The 20,297-nt window shown below is 41.2% G+C and overlaps 1 protein-coding gene across 3 annotated transcripts in view; it reads right to left on the bottom strand.

Moving 5' to 3' along the window:
• ZNF236 (zinc finger protein 236) overlaps positions 1-20,297 on the bottom strand; it is a 141,847-nt gene that overhangs the window by 108,892 nt on the left and 12,658 nt on the right. For all 3 annotated transcript variants that reach the window (XM_083187759.1, XM_083187761.1, XM_083187760.1), the window contains exons 3-6: positions 17,427-17,591; positions 10,798-10,976; positions 8,981-9,105; positions 1,368-1,540 (exon numbers count right to left, since the gene is read on the bottom strand). In XM_083187759.1, coding sequence (XP_083043885.1) covers positions 1,368-1,540; positions 8,981-9,105; positions 10,798-10,976; positions 17,427-17,591 — 642 coding nt within the window. The remainder of the gene's footprint in view (positions 1-1,367; positions 1,541-8,980; positions 9,106-10,797; positions 10,977-17,426; positions 17,592-20,297) is intronic.

Below are 20,297 nucleotides of genomic sequence, written 5' to 3'. Positions count from 1 at the left end.
TGCTCATATAGATGTATTTTAGGTGGTACTGTAGGAGTTCCAGAGGGAGTTACATAGAGCAGCAATTGCCGCAGTTCGAGTGTGATTACGTAGCTGCTGTGCGTGTCTGTGTACTGTAGAAAGAAACCTAGGCAAGAGGGAGAAGCAGAGGCAATATGGAAACATAATTCCAGTGACAGAGGTGATGAAGCAGGGAACCGCTGTCTCTAGTTTACCAGGCAGAACCATCATGTGTGGACCAGAGTGCTCACTTCCCCACAGCTTATCCAGCATTTGTTAGACGATAAAGGGAAAACAGCATGCAGATGGAAAGGCACTAGGTACCACTGAAACATATGTAAGATGCGTGCAGATTAAAACTTAGTGTATAGATAAATCCAGCATAAAAAATGGAACCATCGTCATTGTGAACGGAGGGCCTGAATCAGAGAAGTATGCAAATGCTTTTGCAGCTGCCAAATTGTGTGCAGTGACTGTGCAAAAATATGCAAATGCCATAGTCATCTTTGTAATCAGATGCACCAGGCAGCTTTGCAAGACCCAGTGACTACATACAAAGATGGGCACTGGTCACAGTCAATAACTGAAGTTCTGAGTAGCCCTTAGGATGCTGGAGACATTGTAGCTGTGTAAGAAATTGCAGTCATAGCCTTAAGGTGCCCATACACGGTACAATTGCTGGGTGTGATGAGATGCGCGCTCCCATCACACATCTCATTGCACAGCTCAAAAAGTATGTGCTACTCATACTTTTTGTGCAAGTTTGCATCTCATTGCATTGCAAAACATATGGGATGCGTTCTAGTCCAAATTGCATACAATAATTGTACTGTGTATGGGCACATTTAAACACCTCCCCCCGCTCCCCCACACCACAAAGATACCATAATAAAAGTTGCAATAAGACATCATTTCAGCCACCTCTCCCCATTACCTCCCCAAATGGTCACTTTACAAATAAATCCTCTCTGTGTGCAATGTTGCAAGAGCATTGTAGTAGTGTGACACACACACACACACACACACAGACCGCTGGTAATCACTGCACTGCAAAAACAGGGTTTGCATACATCTCTGAATCAGGCCCTATGATGCCTGCAGAAGGTCTATGGGACATATAGGTACACCTTTAGAAAAAGCATCTTTTACAGGAACAAAAAATATCCTCCTCTATTTTGTTGCTCCCCTTCATCATCTATGGCAAAGGTACTGGACTAACGACTGCGAAATTGACATGTACCAGGCTAAAATACTACCCCGTGCAGCAGGACAATGACAAACAATTCACCTCTCGCTATTACTATCATTTCCTGCTGACACCGATCACAGGCTGAAAATAGACAGTAGCTGGTTGGTTATGTGTTTACCTCTGAATGAACCCGTTGTATGTGAGACTGAAGATTCCCTTTCTGAGAGAAGGCAGCTGGACAAAATGCACAGGCATGAGGCTTTTCCCCTGTGTGTTTGACCATATGGGTTACCAGTGCCCCCTTTTGGTTAAAAGCTTTTCCGCAGAGATTACATTTGAAGGGTCTTTCACCTGAAACAACATTATATATTTAACATTACAATAAATATAAAGCAGTAGAGAGGATAACTAATGAAATTGCCTTTTCAGAGTCAATTGGTGTGAATTTATCATACTAGAGTATTCTGCAAGAATTATTTAGGAAAATGGATAATCAGATCACATCTTTACAGATATGTCAAAATAGCTAGACTGCTGAGGTGCAGAACTGTGCTGCTTTTGGAGGGCAAAGCTCAGATTAGACCTGTTTGATGACTGGTACGTAGGTGCTATCGTGCAGCTTCTGTTCTGCACTTGTCCCAAAAAATTTACGAAAAACACTATGTAGAAAAATGGATTTAAAAAAAAATAAGTTTTGGAGAAAAACTCATTTTGCAAGTGTAACCTGTTTCATTAATGTATTTATGCTCTATACATCAAATTGACCTGGAGAAGATTGTGCATCTGGCTAGAGCAGTGCTTCACAAACTGTGTGCATTGGCACTTTGGGGTGCTCCAAGGCTGCCCAGGATGGTGATGTCCACCACCACATAACTAACTCTAAGGATAACAGGCAAGCACAACTTTATTTAATATATTAAGGTTATTAGGAAGAAACTTTTGTACTAGGAGTGCTTGAAAAAAATGCTGAGTTTTGTGATTCAATAAAGTTTGGGAAGCACTGGGCAAGAGAATCACACCAAGAAGCAAATCACCGGGTTAAAACTTTTCAACCCGGTAATTTGCTGAAGAACCCACGTTATTCGGAAGTGTAAAAGTGTCAACACGGGTCTTAAATCCCAGCGCTCCAACTATGCTCTTGACCAGGGTTGGAGTGCCAAGATTTAAGACCCGTGTTTCAGCAAATTACCGGGTTGAGAAACTTTAACCCAGTAACTTGCAAGGGGTGTTAATGGGGTCCGGTTGCACCCAGCAAAATGACCCAGCACTCAAAAATGCCGGGTAATTGTCGGGTGGCAGGTGTAAAAAGGGGTATAAGGGGTTATTTATAAAGGAGAAAGAAAGATAGTGAAAAGAAATAAAAACTTCTAGTTCTTTTTCAAATACTACAGAAAAGTGGGTGACCATAGGCGCTGTATCCCTACTAAAGTACTGGGGAGCTCTAGTTTTTCTCCAGCTGCACGGATCTTCCGTCTAGACGTTCCCTCAAAGATACTGCTAACTGACCTTAGGCAAATGCCCTATGTGCACGTAGCAGTTTCTTTTCAATCTTCAATAAATACACCGAATCAGACAACTTCCAGGGTCCCACACTGGGATGGCTTTTGGTTTTACACTCACCAGAAATCTGATGAAAAAGGGCTAAGTAAAGCCCGAAACGCGTTGGTGAAAGGAGGCAGAAGACCTTTGGACCTGTGGAACATATCTCCCGCTGCTATACCATCTGCAATTGTTGAGGTACCCATTCCTATCCGGATAGGAGGGTATTCACAAAAAAGGGAGTGTCCGCAGGAACTTGGGTGTCTGCAGAGCTTTTTTAGAAAAACTTTTATCCTGTTGTATGTTATATGGACTGTGTTCCTTTTGGAAAATAAAAGACCTGTGGAAACTTTGAAGTCATCTGCTTCCTGACTGAGGGGCCGTGGCGGTACCAGGAGTAAAAGATACCTTTCAAGGCACATAGGGCCCAGATTTCTGGTGAGTGTAAAACCAAAAGCCATCCCAGTGTGGGACCCTGGAAGTTGTCTGATTCGGTGTATTTATTGAAGATTGAAAAGAAACTGCTACGTGCACATAGGGCATTTGCCTAAGGTCAGTTAGCAGTATCTTTGACTCTAGACGGAAGATCCGTGCAGCTGGAGAAAAACTAGAGCTCCCCAGTACTTTAGTAGGGATACAGCGCCTATGGTCACCCACTTTTCTGTACAATTTCTATTTCAAGATTTAGGAGTCTTGAGGTTGACCAGGGGCTGCAGTATCCAGGGCGCAGTCATTATTCATATACTGTTTTTTTGTTAGAACTTTTTCAAATACTGCATGTAAAATGGAAGTTAGAAGTTGATTGGTTAGTGGTTTTTATTTCTAAACTCTATCACTCGTCATGCTATGATAAATAACCTCCTAAATGGTATTCCTTTTTTATCCTGGCACACTTCAAACAGAAAAACATATTATAGGTGCAGAAATACAAACAAAAGCATAAAATGGTGCAAATGTAAACCAGAACCCAACATTGCCATCTTAGGAATTAAAACAAGGCTCAAGCAAGCTAGATTTTTAGGGGGGAAATTTAGAAATTTTAATTTCGGGGGTGGCCAAAAAATGGATTGTATATAAGGCAGTTTTCTTCCTTAAGTGGAAATTTTATGAGGTTTCCCCTTATAGACAAGTGGACAAAATAAACTAAGTTGGGGGGAAACAAAAAAAAACACATACACACATAAACACACACACTGGCAGAGATTTCATTGGATTTTCCGGTACTTATGTAGTATCTGGGCTGCCGATTTTTTGATTGTATGCCTTAACTTAAGGCATACAATCAGATGCGATGCGATGCGATATCGCATCGCATCGCATACGACCATATCGCATGCGATGCGATGACGCGATTTTTCCATAGGATTCAATGTTAAAATGGACTGAGTCCATTTTAACATGGAATTCAATGGGAAAAAGGGGTCCTTTTCATACCCCTACTATCCAAGTGGGCATGGAGTTGGATATAAACCTGTGGCGAGCGTAGCGCTCCACCGAGCCCGAAGCGTGGCGAGCGAAGCGAGCCCCGCGAGGGGACGGTATTCTGTGTCTGCTCGCCACACTTCGGGCTTATATCCAACTCCATGCCCACTTGGATAGTAGGGGTATGAAAAGGACCCCTTTTCCCATTAAATTCCATGTTAAAATGGACTCAGTCCATTTTAACATTGAATCCTATGGAAAAATCGGGTCCATCGCATCGCATGCGATATGGTCGGATGCGATGCGATGGACCCGATTTCAAAAAGGCAGCCCAGTTAGTACATAAATACCGATTTTCCAGTTTCCTAATTTTTCACACTCCCATTTGCAGCAAAAGCCTCCAAGTAAAATAACAATTTTGAGATTATATTTTTTAATATTTTATATTTTATCATTACATGATGACATGAGATCTTTCAGTATTCAGTGTCTCTGGTTATGTCTAAAAAAAAATGTGTACCTATAATAAAATTAGACAAAATATTAAATTAAAATCCTAAGCACATTTATATAGGTGATCGTTTAATATAAAGAAAAATTAAAAAAGAAAAACTATTTTAGCATATAGAGAAATCGGATATTTTTCCTCAAGTTAAGGGTGACATCTAGTGTGAGAAATTTGAATTGCAAGCATACAGCAAAATAATGCTGCTATAGGACAAGTCATTGGTTGTCTAACGAATATACGTGTGTCAACACAAGACTACAAAATGACCGGACTCAAATAAAGACTTGCCAGGACAATATAACAACTTTACATACAGTGCGTGTATTTCATTTTCACATTTTTATTATATTTTTCAAATTCAGACATGAAGTGAAAAACCTCACAATATCAAGTTTTTTTATTTTTTATTTCTTACAAATGCTTGTTTTAGCAAGAGCAAGGGAGAAAAGGGTCACCTTCAACAGACAACGGCTTTCTGCTAAACTGAATCAAACCCACTGATGTTCTTCATACGCATTGTACTAGCTTACCTGACACTTGTAAAATGCATGTAAATGGATATAAAACTAGAAATCCTCATATTTAGGGCCAAAATAGCCACAACTGATGTTACTAGTGACTGCAAAGCATTCCATCTGTGTTCTGAATGGAAAATTCTGGCTTTATCGGAGATACCTAATTTATTTTAGCATTCCCTAGTACTCTGCAGCTTTTTTTTTTAGTTACTTCATACTATTAGTTACTATCAGTTAGCTGCTAATTGGAAAGCAAGCTATAGAGCACAGGTTCTCAAACTCAGTCAAACAGTTCATCTGTGGATTTTTGAAATATGACAGTTTGTGATACACTGCTCCTGCCAGGTGACTGGAAAATCTACCAATGGTGGATAGTGTCGCGATCTACCAGGGTTGGGGTGTGGGGTGGGAAATAGGGAGGAGGCGGTGCTAGATGCGTAGGTGCAGAAATCCTAGGGTTAGTCCACAACCCTTCTTAAGTGTATGTCTGGGGAGGAGGGACTTTGCATTCTATAAGGAGTGGGTGCAGGTCCCAATAATTGCATTAATGTCATATTTACACACATTATAACACATACAGCAATGAGACCTACACCAACCCCTAATAGAGTGCGCAGTCCCTACTCCCTAGTCCTGGAAAATATGACCTGAGTGGAGCCTGGTAAATGCCTCCTATTCATGCCATGGGAATCGGGACATCTGTCAGAATGAACTTAGGTCTACAGTCATTAGGTCGACCCCACTAGGTCGACTGGCAGGAAGGTCGACCTGACTTAAGGACGACATGGGCCAAGGTCGACATGACTTAAGGTCGAATTTGCATAAAGGTCGACATGAGGAAGGTCGACTGGTCATAAGGTCGACATGGGTTTTTCACTGTTTTTTTATCCGAATGTCGACACAGTCGACATGGACACAGTTGGCAATGAGAATCGGACCCTCGCATCGCTCGCTTCGCTCGCAATGCTTCGGGCACGGTGCCTCGCTGCGCTCGGCACACTATTTTATTCTCCCACCGCGCCCTAGTGGATGGTAGGGCATGAAATACCGCCTGTCGGCACATGTCGGCTCAAAAAACAGTGAAAAACCCATGTCGACCTTATGACCAGTCGACCTTCCTCATGTCGACCTTTATGCAAATTCGACCTTAAGTCATGTCGACCTTGGTCCATGTCGACCTTAAGTCAGGTCGACCTTCCTGCCAGTCGACCTAGTGGGGTCGACCTAATGACTGTAGACCTAAGTTCTTTCTAATAGATGACCGCATCCCATGCCATGCTACATTATATTATATGAGCCATACAACTAAATGAGCAATTCCACCATCTGCTTACGTCAATCAGCGGGTTCTAATGAACATCAACTTGCAGGCAGAGATGCTAATTCCTACATGTCAAAAATTCCCACCATTCCAAGCATTTTTGGGTTGAAATAAAATCGAGGATTTCCAACATGTTGGATTTCGATAATTATCTGACTCAGTAAGCTGTAAAATGGGGAACTGCCACAATTAATTGCAGACCCCTTTAGTCTAACCAGAAATCTTCAGACATGTTAATACTAATGTACGTTAAGTAAAAAGCCTCGCAGTACTGTGGTCATGGGTTTGAATCCCAGCTCTACCCTAAAGATGTGGAGTTTGTATTTTCTCCCTGTGCTTGCCTGCGTTTCTTCTGGATATTCCTTCCACAATCCAAATATATACTGCTGGCGACAGCACCGCTAGGCCCTGGTAAAAAGGGGGAGTGACCAATGAGATGGGTGTGGTCAATGAGAGATGGGATGGGTGTGGCCACCCCTGTTTAAAAATTTAGCGGCGGGTGTACAGCGGCTGAACAGCATGTGCTGAGCTGGGAGAGAGGCTGTGCTGCGGCAGCAGCCTGTAGTCTCTACTCCCCACTGCCCTGCTCCCTGCAATGGGGGAGGGGGAGTGGGACCCGAGCCACTCCAGCAGACCCGGACCAGGTAAAAAGTACTCGCTCACTCCCCTGTCGATGCCTCTGCCGCTATGTTAATGAATTCCTGACCAAAAAGAATTCTAGCGTGTATGTACTAGATGGGCCGAGCAATTCTTATCTGCTGTAATATTCTAATTTCATCTAATAGTACTTTTTGCTGCTCCTGCTGTTCTATCGATTGATCATCATGAGCCATATCAACTCACTGTTCAGATATTAACTTGGTGGCCCTTAACCTACTGTACAAACACCTTGCTTATTGAATGCTGCAAAGTGTTTCTTTCAGATGTGGTTTCAGTTGGGTAAATCTGTCATTTTTGTGAAGGGATTGAGAAATCATTGATGTGTTTTACCATGCCAGCCAGAGAATGGAAGAAGTGTCAGACGTACTACAGGATGAACACATAGGCCATTGTTACTTAAGCTGACACTACTCAGCTGGCTGCGTGATCCTACAGACTCTGCCCTGATAGCATTTTCTGTTTAATGCCCGGGGCATCTGTATGGTAGGCTACAGTAATGACAGATACAGAAAGTGATTTTATGTAAGGAAGAAGATTCATCCTAAGGATATCTATTCATTAAATACTGAAGACGGTATTTCACAATGATCTCAAAACCGAATGAATTCATTTTAGGCCAGTAATGTCTATGTTATGCCGTTTTAAAATTAGCATGAGGTGTTTTTCATGTACTGAGCAGGACTCGTCATTGGGTTATATGTAACCCCTAGATGATCTGCCTCGCCCATACTTAATATGTATAATTAGGTATAGTAGATGTGAGCAATGCATCCTTTATAGGCATTGTACATATGTTTTCATTTGTCGTTGTTAGTGCATTATCTCTTTAGGTAAATAACCTTTTGTGAAGCATGTCTGCATTCCCTCACTAGTAAATACATTCCTAATTGCCTTCTAACATAATAACATATCATGATGTGTCATGCATGGCTTGTTTTTTAGATCTTGGAAACAACAGCAATAACTTAGATCATTACACAACAGCTGGTGGTTCTATGTCAAGTAATAATTAGCAGAGCTCCAAGCTGCCACGGGGATCAATGCGAGCTCTAAGCCACTCAGATGAGACCACCTGTTTCATGTCGGGATCTACATTTTGGCTTCTTCATTACATACACTGAAACAATAATCTTCCGTTATCCAAACTGAAATGCAGCCACAATTATATACAAACAAGTCTTTAAATATATAGCACTCAAAGGACTTAACATTTTTGCAGAAGGTGAGGTAGCCATCTTGTTGCAGTCCTATGTAATCAGACACTTCATTCCCCGCTCCCAGGCTAAATTGCTAAACACAGGAATTTGGATTTAAAAAGAAATAAATCCTTGTAGATCAATCCCTATTTCCCTATATGATGTAAACTTGCGAGCAGGGCTCTCCTCCTGTCTGTAACTGCCCAGTTTGTTTCCAATTATATAGCGCAACAGAATCTGCTGAGCTGCATAAGAAACTGGTAATAAATAAATACTGCTACTAGTAATATGAATAAAGAATTATGTTTTAATCTCAATCTGTATAGTAAGCATCACACTCCTATCAGTTTCCAGGGTGGGATTGCAGATGTGGGAGATTGTGGAGACATGCAAACTACTCCGGAGTACATGAGGAGCCTAAAATATATCAATTTGATTTCCATGTGGATGCCTTAGATAGAATTATATTGTTTTAATCGTCACACTGTGTGCACCGTCTTATCCTTTCTCAACTAAATTATAATAGGGGGGAGGTATAGAGAGTGAGGGAGAAATATCCATATTTATACACAAATGGACATTTTTTTCCTTAGATCAATAAATCTATACATGCAATGGGAAATCACTTACCTGTGTGTATTCTAATGTGGCGAGTTAGCTGACTTGGCTTTTGAAATGTTTTACCACAGTGTGGACAAGAGTACGAGAATCCACTTCTGTCTATGTTTCTATTGTATGATCTAGTGCTTGAGACTCTGTGAATGAAGAGGGAGAACTTTTATAAACTATGCCAACAAAAGGCTGAGGTTGAGTCACACTCAGACTCGAACATGGCTGCATCTTTTGCAGTGGTGCAGATAGATATTGATATGCACTATCAGAGGCGCCATCGAAACTTATGCCTAATGGCAGGTGCCGTTTCACAAAAGAATGGCCTCCTGAGTGTCCGGATGTATGTCTTTAGAGACAGCCTTTTACAATAACAAGCATCTGCTTAGCCACCCTGTTACTTCTTAGAGGCCAAGTGAAGTCCACAGACTATGGCCCGTGTTCAATGCGGCCGGTGAGGGGGTTAAACAGTGGGGATCGCAGGAAACAAGCGATCCTCGCTGTTTTACCCCCGCGCCGGCCACTCTCCATATTCAACATTCTGGTGGAATCCTCGCTGTCACAGGATGGCGAGGATTCCCCTAAACAGCGAGGCTCGCGGCTAATGGAGCACTGCTTGCTGTCACGTATCGCCCCTGGCATTCAGGGCTGGCAAAAGAAATCTTGGGGCCCAGTACACTAATATATTTGGGGGGGGGCCCAATACCCCGCCCTTGAGCAGAACATTAGTACACTGTATATTGAACGTGTTTTTTTATGGTTACAAAATTAACTTTATATTCACTAATACCGGAGGGGGGTTCCAGGCAAATTCCCTTAAAGGAATCCAGGTGGGTGCCTTTATAAACCATTGCTAGACACTGCACTTCCACAGCCATGATTACAGCCCTTTAGAACCTTGGGGCCCCTCACAAGCTTGAGGCCCGGCACAGGTGTCCCCTTTGACCCCCCCTGTCGCCTGCCCTGCCGGCATTGAATATACCCCTATGCTAACCAATCAGGATGCATGTGCTCTGCAATTGACACACAGGCACAGACTTAAAACATCTGCCAACTGCATGCGGCAACTGCGTGAGACTCAGAATCAGGCCCAGGCTTCTTCCCACAACCCAGTAATGCAGGTATAAATGCTGAGTAATGCGACTATAGTTACACAACATGTTTTTGTACAATACTGTCATTTAAAAAGACTGCAACAATCTCAGCAGGAGGTGTTGTTACTGTGATACTCCGAACAAGACTGACATAGGTTAAGCGGTACCAAGGATTTAGAAAGATATTACTTAGGAAGTTGCACAAGGAAACACAAACCATGATCTTATTGCAAATCCATGATGTAGTTGACCTCTGTGTCTTTACGACTAATGCAGGGAATACACCACACAATTATGTGTGTGTGAGTCTGACTGACCTGACAATATCAATCCAGCATGTCTGTCTGATATGATATATTGAGTCCTGCAAATCAGAATCTGAATCAGAGAGAGAAAGTCCAGGATTTATTCTAGACCTTTTATTAAAGGTAAAAATCCTAGCAGCCCTGCAACTAGAAGATACTGCTATGAGGAGTATCCAGATGGAAGGATTATGTGTGTGCAAGACCACATTTAGTTTATTGTAGGTTAACAGCCAACAAGTTTGAAATCTGTTGCGTGTTGTGCATGACAAATATGTAAATCACATTTTAACTGAATGAAAAAAGCATATGTTCAATTTCATATTCATTGCAATTGTCTAATGTGTCACTGAAGTGTTTTTTCTTTATTATTTGTTTGTAGAATCAAATTTGCATGCAAAGAAAAGAGAAAAACACAAGAAAATCAAAATGATGCGCTCACCTTATTTTAAAATGTGTCTTCATATGATCTTTCAGCTGTAATGCAGCATCAAAGGTTTTCTTGCATGATTTGCAACTGTAGGTCTTGCCACCAGCCAACTCTTGCCGATGTTCTTCCATGTGTAGTGACAGGTGGCTCTGTAGTGTGAACTCATCGCCACATTCTGAACAAATTAAAATCTATTAAATTTAAAGAAAAATTAATAGATTTAAGATTGTCGTGCAAATGAGAAAACTAAGGAGTGAATTCAGTTATGCTAGCGATTTGCTGATGCAACAGTTTATAAAGCCAACATTGATGCACTCAATCACCCCCAATTCGGTCTGTGGTTTCCCCCATATGGCTATTAGAATGCATAATTTTGGGACTACCTTAGATACTGCATAGACAGACATTAAGAGGGTATTCAATCCCCCGTCGCTATTCCCGAAGGGCTCTATTCAATGCTGTCTTCCCCGACAGAAACGAACAGGGATCTCGGCAGAACGGACCCGACTTTAGAAGCAGTCGGGCCCCTTCTGCCGAGAACACGCGTGGATTGTCAAGCCCCCGGCTGCAGCTCGACAATCCACAGCTGTATCTCGAGTCCACGCCCCATTTTTGTTGTTCGGCAGGTGGGACATTGAATCCTGCCTGCCAATTTCAAGTCGAGCTGGCCGTGAACGGGACCCTGGATTGAACATCCCCCTAAACGTGATTTTGTAAATTCAGAACGATTTGGGGGCAATTTAGTATTCCAACGCCATTGCAATGGCACATCACAGTAATCATCGGCAATTGAACTGAACCCTAATAAGCAGTATCAATTTGGACTACTTGATCTCTCAAGCTCTCACAGTGAGGAGAGTGTAAACTAGGAGCTAGAAATATATTGTAATGAGCTACAGAAGGTGTGCAGCACTTCTTATCAATAGAAAAGATTGACAAAATATAGGGGAACATGGAATAAATAGGGATTTGGCAATTTATGATTGCTTTTTACGCAAGCATTTAAAGCTGCTGTATAAAGTCTGACTGGTTTGCATATTAAAAACCTGCAGCTTTAAACCCCTTGTAAAAAAAAATCACAGAGAATCTGTGACAGCTAGTCTACACAAGTTTTTTAGGTGAACTGGCTCCGATTGTCCAGCCAACACATAAAAGCACAGATCTTAGTTGTGCTTCATATCTTCAATTATACAATACAGATCTAATAAAGGCAGATTATTTGTGACATCAAGACAATGCTACAAGATTAGTGACATTGAACAAATGGAGTTCACTGACATTTACTGATGGCGAGTTATATGGTGAGCAGTGCCTATAGCTCGCCGTCAGAGTATTCAACGGCCTCCCCTTAACTTGCCGTTTCCACCTCACCTGTTCCCTGAGGCAAGGTGGAAATGGCAAGTGTGGCCATCAAAATGGCCGGACTTGCCACAAAATGCAGTGGGCTCGCTGGATTTGCAGTGAACCTTGCTGTTTAAGGGAAAACTTGCTGTCCTCTGATGGCGAGGATTTTTGCAAAACATTGAATACGGTGAGGGGGGTTGGACAGCGAGGATGGCTTTTCCTCGCCCCCCAAAAAAGCCATCCTCGCCATACAAACCCCCCTTGCTGCCCACATTAAATATACCTCTTTATATGGACTTTCATATGGACATTAATTTCCAGCAATGAATAGAGGAAATGGCTGAAAGCTGGTAATTCATGAAAAGTAGGGCTTTCTGCCCTTATCGCCATTGCCACAAACAGGTTACCTCATAGTTTCGGGAACTGGGTAAATGTGCATTTGTTGTGGATTTACCACATGAGAGGAAAATGGCTTCTAACTATTGTACATAACTCCAGGCATAAAAGTCCAACGCTACAAGCACTTTTCCTCATACATAAATTAGCATTGCTAATTGAATCTGGACCATAGATTTAAAAAACAAACAAACAACTTAAGACACAGATTGCAGCACATCATTAACCACAAAAGTACAGACCAACAGAGGATTAGCATTTTTAGCACAACCCCCACCTCTCCCTTTAACACTCACCCTGTACTAATTATACTGTATTACTACTGTATTACAGTGTAAACAAAAGTATTGTATACAACAGCAGAAACCCACAAACCTGCTGTTATAGTGGACATAGAAGTCCCACAGCCATAGGTTTCTATACAGAACTTTGTAGAAAAGGTATTTTGTGTCTGCTTACGTCAATATGTCCTTCCGACCACTTCACCAGAGCCACAATCTATTATAAATAAAAGGGTTCTTCTATTCCAATTAAACTTGCCTCAGTAAGACTTTTACTAAAACAGGAATGCAAATGTAGTAAACTTTAGTGATTTTCCTTTTTGGGCTAAAAGTCTCCATATGGGCCAGAAAATTAGTAAGAAATTGAATGAGTTTTGCAAAATATATACATTTTTTCTCAGAAAATTTATTTATGCAGTCATTCATTAAGTATAGTAATTGTATATTGATATGTTTTAATAAAAAGAGTAAATTATATATATATATATATATATATATACACACACACACACACACATATACATATATACATGAACATACTATGTTTGTAAACCCCCCACTTTTAGGATATATATATTTTTAAAACCCTATATATTGTGGCTGCTCAAAATGACCATCAGAAGAAGAGGGTTTTTTTATGGCTCCTGTAAAAGATTTCTATTTTTATATATTAGTTAGGAACCATATAGCTATAACTGAAATATAAAAATATTCACAATGACAGTGGGGTAACACAAAAAAATTCTGGGTTCTGCAGGATGCGTTCCAGCCAATCAGCAGAGCAAGGGTGAGAGAGTGTACTTTCCCGCTTTCTACCCTGCTCCACTGGAAGCTACACAGGAAACAGTCCTTTGCGCCCCCTGACTTCCTGCAGCATCAGAGACGCAGGCAGCCGCAGCAGTGCAGACATCTCCGCATCATGACATCTGTCACAAAGAGGAGTCAGGAACAGGAAGCTGCAATCTAAAATGAAGAGGCAAGTTCCAAGGTAAACTACAATCATTACAGAGATTGCGTTAATGCAGGAGGTGCAGTGTTTGTATGCAAAGAACTGCTGAGATGTGTGCTTTGGGTACAAGAAGGTTTATTACATTTATTTTACTATTAGTTCCCAGACCGTAAAAATGAGGGAAAAACATTGCAGTCATGTCAGCACCAGCAGCTGTGCTCGGCCAAATGGAGCAATACTTGAATTGCTGTCTGGTGCCATCTAGTGGCTGCTGGGGATACAGAAAATGTAAACAGAGGAACTGTGTTAGTCTTTTATTATATAGGATCGTTAACATTGTGTGTCATATATAATGATTGTTTAGTGTGTTAGGTCTGAAAAAGGTTTTAAAAACACTGCCACACACCTTGCCATGATGGATTAATAGTATTATTGTAATTACGACCCTACTCAAAAGGATTGAACCAATTAGCTGATATGGGCATATTCAGAGTGATGAAACACGCGTATGCCTATGCATGGGGTGACTGCCAGCAGCTAAGAATGGTAAAGTCCCAGCATAGATTTTGCCTTAGCACACAACAGCCTATTGTGAGTTAGATGAAACAGGGCATTGATGCAACAAAAATTCATTATTCATTTAACAGAATTCTAATCCCACGGGTTTTTATTTGTTACTGTGAATTAGTGTGATGTTAATATTACATAAATAAATGAGTGATGAATATAAAAATGTTATTGTTTTGGTTTCTGTTGCTCTTGATACATGCAGAGATCACCAATAACACAGTTGCCATTGTTTGCGTTCTGTTCTTGCCTACATAGTCCCATTCAGTCTTGGGAGAATGACCCAGGAGGAAGGGTTACATCATTGGGGAGGTACAGTATAATGTAACTGAGGAGGGGGGAGAAGGTTACCAGGGACATTATTCTGGTTCACTTGAAAATACAAATTCCTTATCCAAGGTACAAATCCATATACACTGCAGATGTAACTTGTGCAGAGAGAGTTAGATTTGGGTGGGGTTTTACTTCAAAGTGAGATCTATACTGCAGTGTAAAAATAAAGAAGTCAGTATTTTCCCTGCACAGAAACAAAATAACTCACCCAAATCTAATTCTCTCTGCACAAGTTACATCTGCCCCACCTGCAGTGCACATGGTTTTGTCCATTTAACAAGGAATTTGCCTTTGCGAGTGAACCAGAATAAGGGCCTAGATCCAGAAAATAATTCACAGTATAAGCAGGAAAGTAGTGTCAGACAATACCCAAGTTTTTCTCATACAGTAGCCTATTAAAGTCACTGCATAAAATGAGCTTGACATTATATATATATATATATATATATATATATATATATATATATATATATATATATATATATATATATATATATACACACACATACACACTATATATGATCTGCTGTTCCAGATATAATTCAATATTTTAGTGGTCACGCGAAATATACATAGAAAATACATACTAGGCGAGATGTAATAGGGTGGAATTTTTTAAGACAGCTAAAAATCACACCATGTCACTCATGTCAAATGTGCTAAATTCGCTCGTGTATTAGGGTGCAAATTTTAGCCAAAGTCAGATTGCCAAATAGAGTGGCGGGGAATAGGGGGGGAAGGGACAGCCCTGCGCTTCAGCCCTGGACAGGTAAAACATGTGTGTGAGTGTGTGTGCAGACCAGCCACCGTAGTCATGTTTTGGCTGGGGGACCTTGTATAAAAAGTGTCCCCTGGCTGTGGCATGACACCGCTGGCTGTTGGAGTCTGATGCTGGTTCCAAAATACAGGCGACCCACAGTATTCCCCCCCACCCCAATATTTTTGGTAACAGGACCGGTACAAGAGCCAGATGCTCTTGGATCCACATTGTTATTTACCCGCATTTGTGGAACCAGGACCACTTCAACGGTCCAGGTTCCAAAAATGCGTTCGATTCCTGGGTCGATGAGTGCGATCTGAAAAAAAAATCTGGATGCAATTTTGAATGTGCGATTTCTTTCCAATAGGTCAAAACGTGCAAATTTTACTGCAATTCGAACCCTATTACATCTCGCCCCAGGAAACTTTGTAGGATTTTCAGTACATGAATACAATGGGCCTCCATAAGTTTTCCCCTTCCCCAATAGTTACTTTCCAGTTGCATATATTTATACGGTTTTGTATTTTTTTTCTATCACTCAGGGCCCTATTCTGGTTAGGGCGGTGAAACGTACGTACGGTCAGTTTCCTGTACGCGGACGGTGAGCCAAAGTCCGCCCACAGAACAGCTGCATACGGATGGTCACAAACACTGACAATGGGGAGTGGTGTACACTTGAGCGTTCGCCATGGTATACGGACGGGTCTCCTCTTAGACACCGTTAACTGGCGTACAACAGAGCGCACGCCACCGTATACGGACGGGTCTCGTCCGTATTCACACCGACATCTTCCGTATATCGGAGCGTACGCCACAGTGCATGGATGGGTCTCGCCTTATTTCAATGGAAAACTCAGCGTGTGTCACCGATCGTGAGAGTGAGCGTATGTCCGTGCACGGTGGCATACCCTTCACATATATGGCACTGCAAATCTTCCCTTTCAACTATTATTATGACAATTAATTATTCTAACTGTTATTCAATAATTGTTTTCTATTAATTCAATTGTCTACCTTAATAAACACCCTAATAAAACAACATTTTAACCCTCATTACATGTATATTTGTTATGTTCTAATGTGGCATTTTCATCACTATCTATGTGTCCCCACATTGGTTTTATTTTTAAATAAAGTTATGTTGGTGTTACAGTGAAAAAGTTAACACGTCGACTTCTGTGAATTGAGTGTCCTGCTTTTTAAAGTATCCGAAAACACTTTCTGAATGGGTGTAGATGGTTATAAAATAACTACCTTGCCATATATAAGCAGGTCTTAGAATGAATCTTACCTAAAATTAAACCAACCTTTACATGTTGAAGTGTAGAAAGATAAGCTTCCAATGTGTTTGAGGGCTGTGTGTGGGTTGCAGGTAGTGAAATAATGGCTGCAGCATTGTTTATTACATTCAGGTGTATGTGTTTGTGTAGTAATCAGCGTTAATTAGCAGACCCAGGCGTCCGCTGTCATACGGTATCTCTAGGGGTGGTCTGGAGCTATCTTTGGCGTCCGCCTGTTTTTGGGCCAAAATGCACGGCGCATTCGCCGATCGAGCGGTTGTAGCACCGTACATTTTTTGGTGCACACCCCCGTGTACGCCCATGTTTTCCTCATTATTCCGGCCGCTCCCCTAAAAACGCCCCCATGCCGCCCACAATGACCGTACTCTTGCGGAAAGGTTTTTTGGCACGGAGAGACCCATCCGTGAGCGGTGTGAGGTCGCCGCACCTGCGCATTGCGAAAGCTACGCATGAGCAGATGAAAAAAAAACCGATCCGCCCGTATACGGTCCCACCGTACCGAGCAGAATAAGGCCCTCAGTCTATAGGATGCTGCATACAGAGTGGTTTTGCCGTTTACATACAGGAACAAGATTCAACAAGCCTCAAAACTTGCTAATGATTGTGCCTTTATAAAAAAAAAAAAAAAGTTTGGTTTAGAGACTATTACAAAGGATTGAACAAAATAAGCAACATTGGAGTAAACAAATCAACAGCAAAAATGTAATTACCTCTTCTTTCTCATGCAGCATAATATGGGCTTTGAGACTGGCCACTCGGGAGAACTTCTTGTTGCATGCAGGACACATGGGATCTTCCACATTGTGTGTAGACTTGTGCAGTGTAAGATTAAACTCAATATTAAAAGATAATGGGCACTGATCACACCGATGAGGCTGTGCAACAAAGAAATATATATATAAACATGTAGATTACAAGAAATACTCCATTAATGAACACAACATAGTGAAAAAGATAAAATTAAACAATTGAAAACAAAAGGGAAAAGATTTAAGACTTTACATTTTGTCAAGAGATCAAAGCTTTAAGATAACTTAATTGCCTGAAAACAGTAATTTTTACTACTACACACATATTAGTAATGAAGCATACAAGATACAAATGTGTCCTCATACATATAGCTTCAATACAACATACAGTAGCACTTCCTATACAGATTAATACCACTTTCAAATCACAAACAGGATTTGAACCCGGGTCCAACTGAAGTCCAACCCAGGGTTTTTAACCCAGGTCCAACCTGGGTCACACTCCTATACACTGCACTTTCAACACAGCTTATTCCCAGGTTGGCCGCTTTGCACTGAACCCAGGTCACTCATGTAAGCACTAAAAATGACTGTTTCTGGTTCACAAAAGATGATGCTGATTGCTGGTTTGAATAACCCGGGTCTGATCCATGTTTAACCTTGCTTAAAATGCTGCTCTGCTTGACGTGGCAATAACCTAAGTTGGTCTTGAGATGTGCAAGGGGAATCACAGGCTCGGTCGCACACAGTGACACACAATGAATATGATGCAATTTTTTTTTGGGGGGGGGGGGGGGACGACATCCAAATTTCGAACTTTCTTGTGTAGTCTGGCATGCCAGCAGGGGCTGTTTGGCATGACTGCAGCAAAGAGGACAAATCTGTAGAGGATTTCCAAATAACACATTATAGCACAAGTTAGACTATACTTTTTTCAAGTTTTAGGCTCAAACTATTTGACATCTATAACAATAGCTTCATGAGTTCTGCTACACAAAGATGGCAAGATCAATACGTGCTACAGCACAACTCACCCTCACACTGAATTGTTTCATTGCACCAAAAGAAGAAGGAAAAAAAAAAAAGACTAAACTTCATTAGAAAATCCTGTATATCAAGATGGAGCAGCTCTCATTGTAAAAAACCCTAGCAGCACTGGATTTTTTTCCCTTTATTCAATTGTAAAAAACCCTAACAGCACTGGATTTTTTTCCCTTTATTCAATTGTAAAAAACCCTAGCAGCACTGGATTTTTTTCCCTTTATTCAATTGTAAAAAACCCTAACAGCACTGGATTTTTTTCCCTTTATTCAATTGTAAAAAACCCTAGCAGCACTGGATTTTTTTCCCTTTATTCAATTGTAAAAAACCCTAGCAGCACTGGATTTTTTTCCCTTTATTCAATTGTAAAAAACCCTAGCAGCACTGGATTTTTTTCCCTTTATTCAATTGTAAAAAACCCTAACAGCACTGGATTTTTTTCCCTTTATTCAATTGTAAAAAACCCTAGCAGCACTGGATTTTTTTCCCTTTATTCAATTGTAAAAAACCCTAGCAGCACTGGATTTTTTTCCCTTTATTCAATTGTAAAAAACCCTAGCAGCACTGGATTTTTTTCCCTTTATTCAATTGTAAAAAACCCTAGCAGCACTGGATTTTTTTCCCTTTATTCAATTGTAAAAAACCCTAGCAGCACTGGATTTTTTTCCCTTTATTCAATTGTAAAAAACCCTAGCAGCACTGGATTTTTTTCCCTTTATTCAATTGTAAAAAACCCTAGCAGCACTGGATTTTTTCCACAGCTGCAACATTTTGCTATTCATTTAGGGGACTGAAAATTGGTGCAGATTTTACCATTCCAATCGAAGGACACAATGGTAAAGTATGGGGGGAAAAAAGCATGTCAACTCATGTTTTGACCATTTTACCATGTCGACCTTTTAAACGAGTCAACCATATGCCTGTCAACCTATTGACTGGGGACCTAGACACTGTAAACCAGTGGTCAGGGAACTTTTTTACCTTTTACCCCAAAATATATTTAGATACACCGATGTTACCCCCTTGATCTGAAAGCAAGGAAATCATAAAATTGTAATACACACTGTACCCCCAGAAATTGATGATATATCCTGCTAGTACGGTGCACAGCCTGGCAGCAATTGATGATGATGATGAGAATTACCATGTATGACTGTGTGGTACAAAATTTGTACCACACACAGTCATACATGGTAATCCTCATCATCATCATCAATGGCTGCCAGGCTGTGTGTGGTTTAGCCAGTGATAATGTGACGTCCAGGCAACTATTAGTGTCAGTTTTTCAAATAATACAGTGGCAGTCTTCACATTTTTTCCCTAGACTAGAGATGGGTTATACCTTGACAGGAGCCTATAACCAGGCAAAGAAACTCTGTGCCACAGCAGCAGTACAGACTGTGCGCTGCCGAGATGGTGCAGCAACTGGTCGACTCTACTGAAGAAGAGGGCAGACTTGAAGGAGGGGCCCTGGGCATCATGCAGGGAAGCGTGTTATACACAAGGGCCTGACTCACTGCACTGCGTCAGGTCCTTGTACACTACAGTACTGTAACACACACAGCTGGGCATGCATATTGAATCTATAGATTATGATATATGCAATGAAATGAAATTCCTGCGGAGTAATGGAGGGTTGCGCTGCCGAGACACAGCCGGGCATGCATTTAGATTCCTATGCATGCCCGGCTGTGTCTCAGCAGCTCGACTGCCCATTACCCACAGGAATTTCAGTTTTACCCCATTTGGGGTAATAGTTCCCGACCACTGCTGTAAACCTATAATCTGGAT

The sequence above is a fragment of the Crinia signifera genome, chromosome 5, assembly GCF_055691185.1.
Source record: "Crinia signifera chromosome 5, ASM5569118v1, whole genome shotgun sequence".
Classification (NCBI taxonomy): domain Eukaryota; kingdom Metazoa; phylum Chordata; class Amphibia; order Anura; family Myobatrachidae; genus Crinia; species Crinia signifera.
The sequence above is the reverse complement of the archived record's forward strand: the minus strand, read 5'-3'. Positions and strand labels throughout refer to the sequence as shown.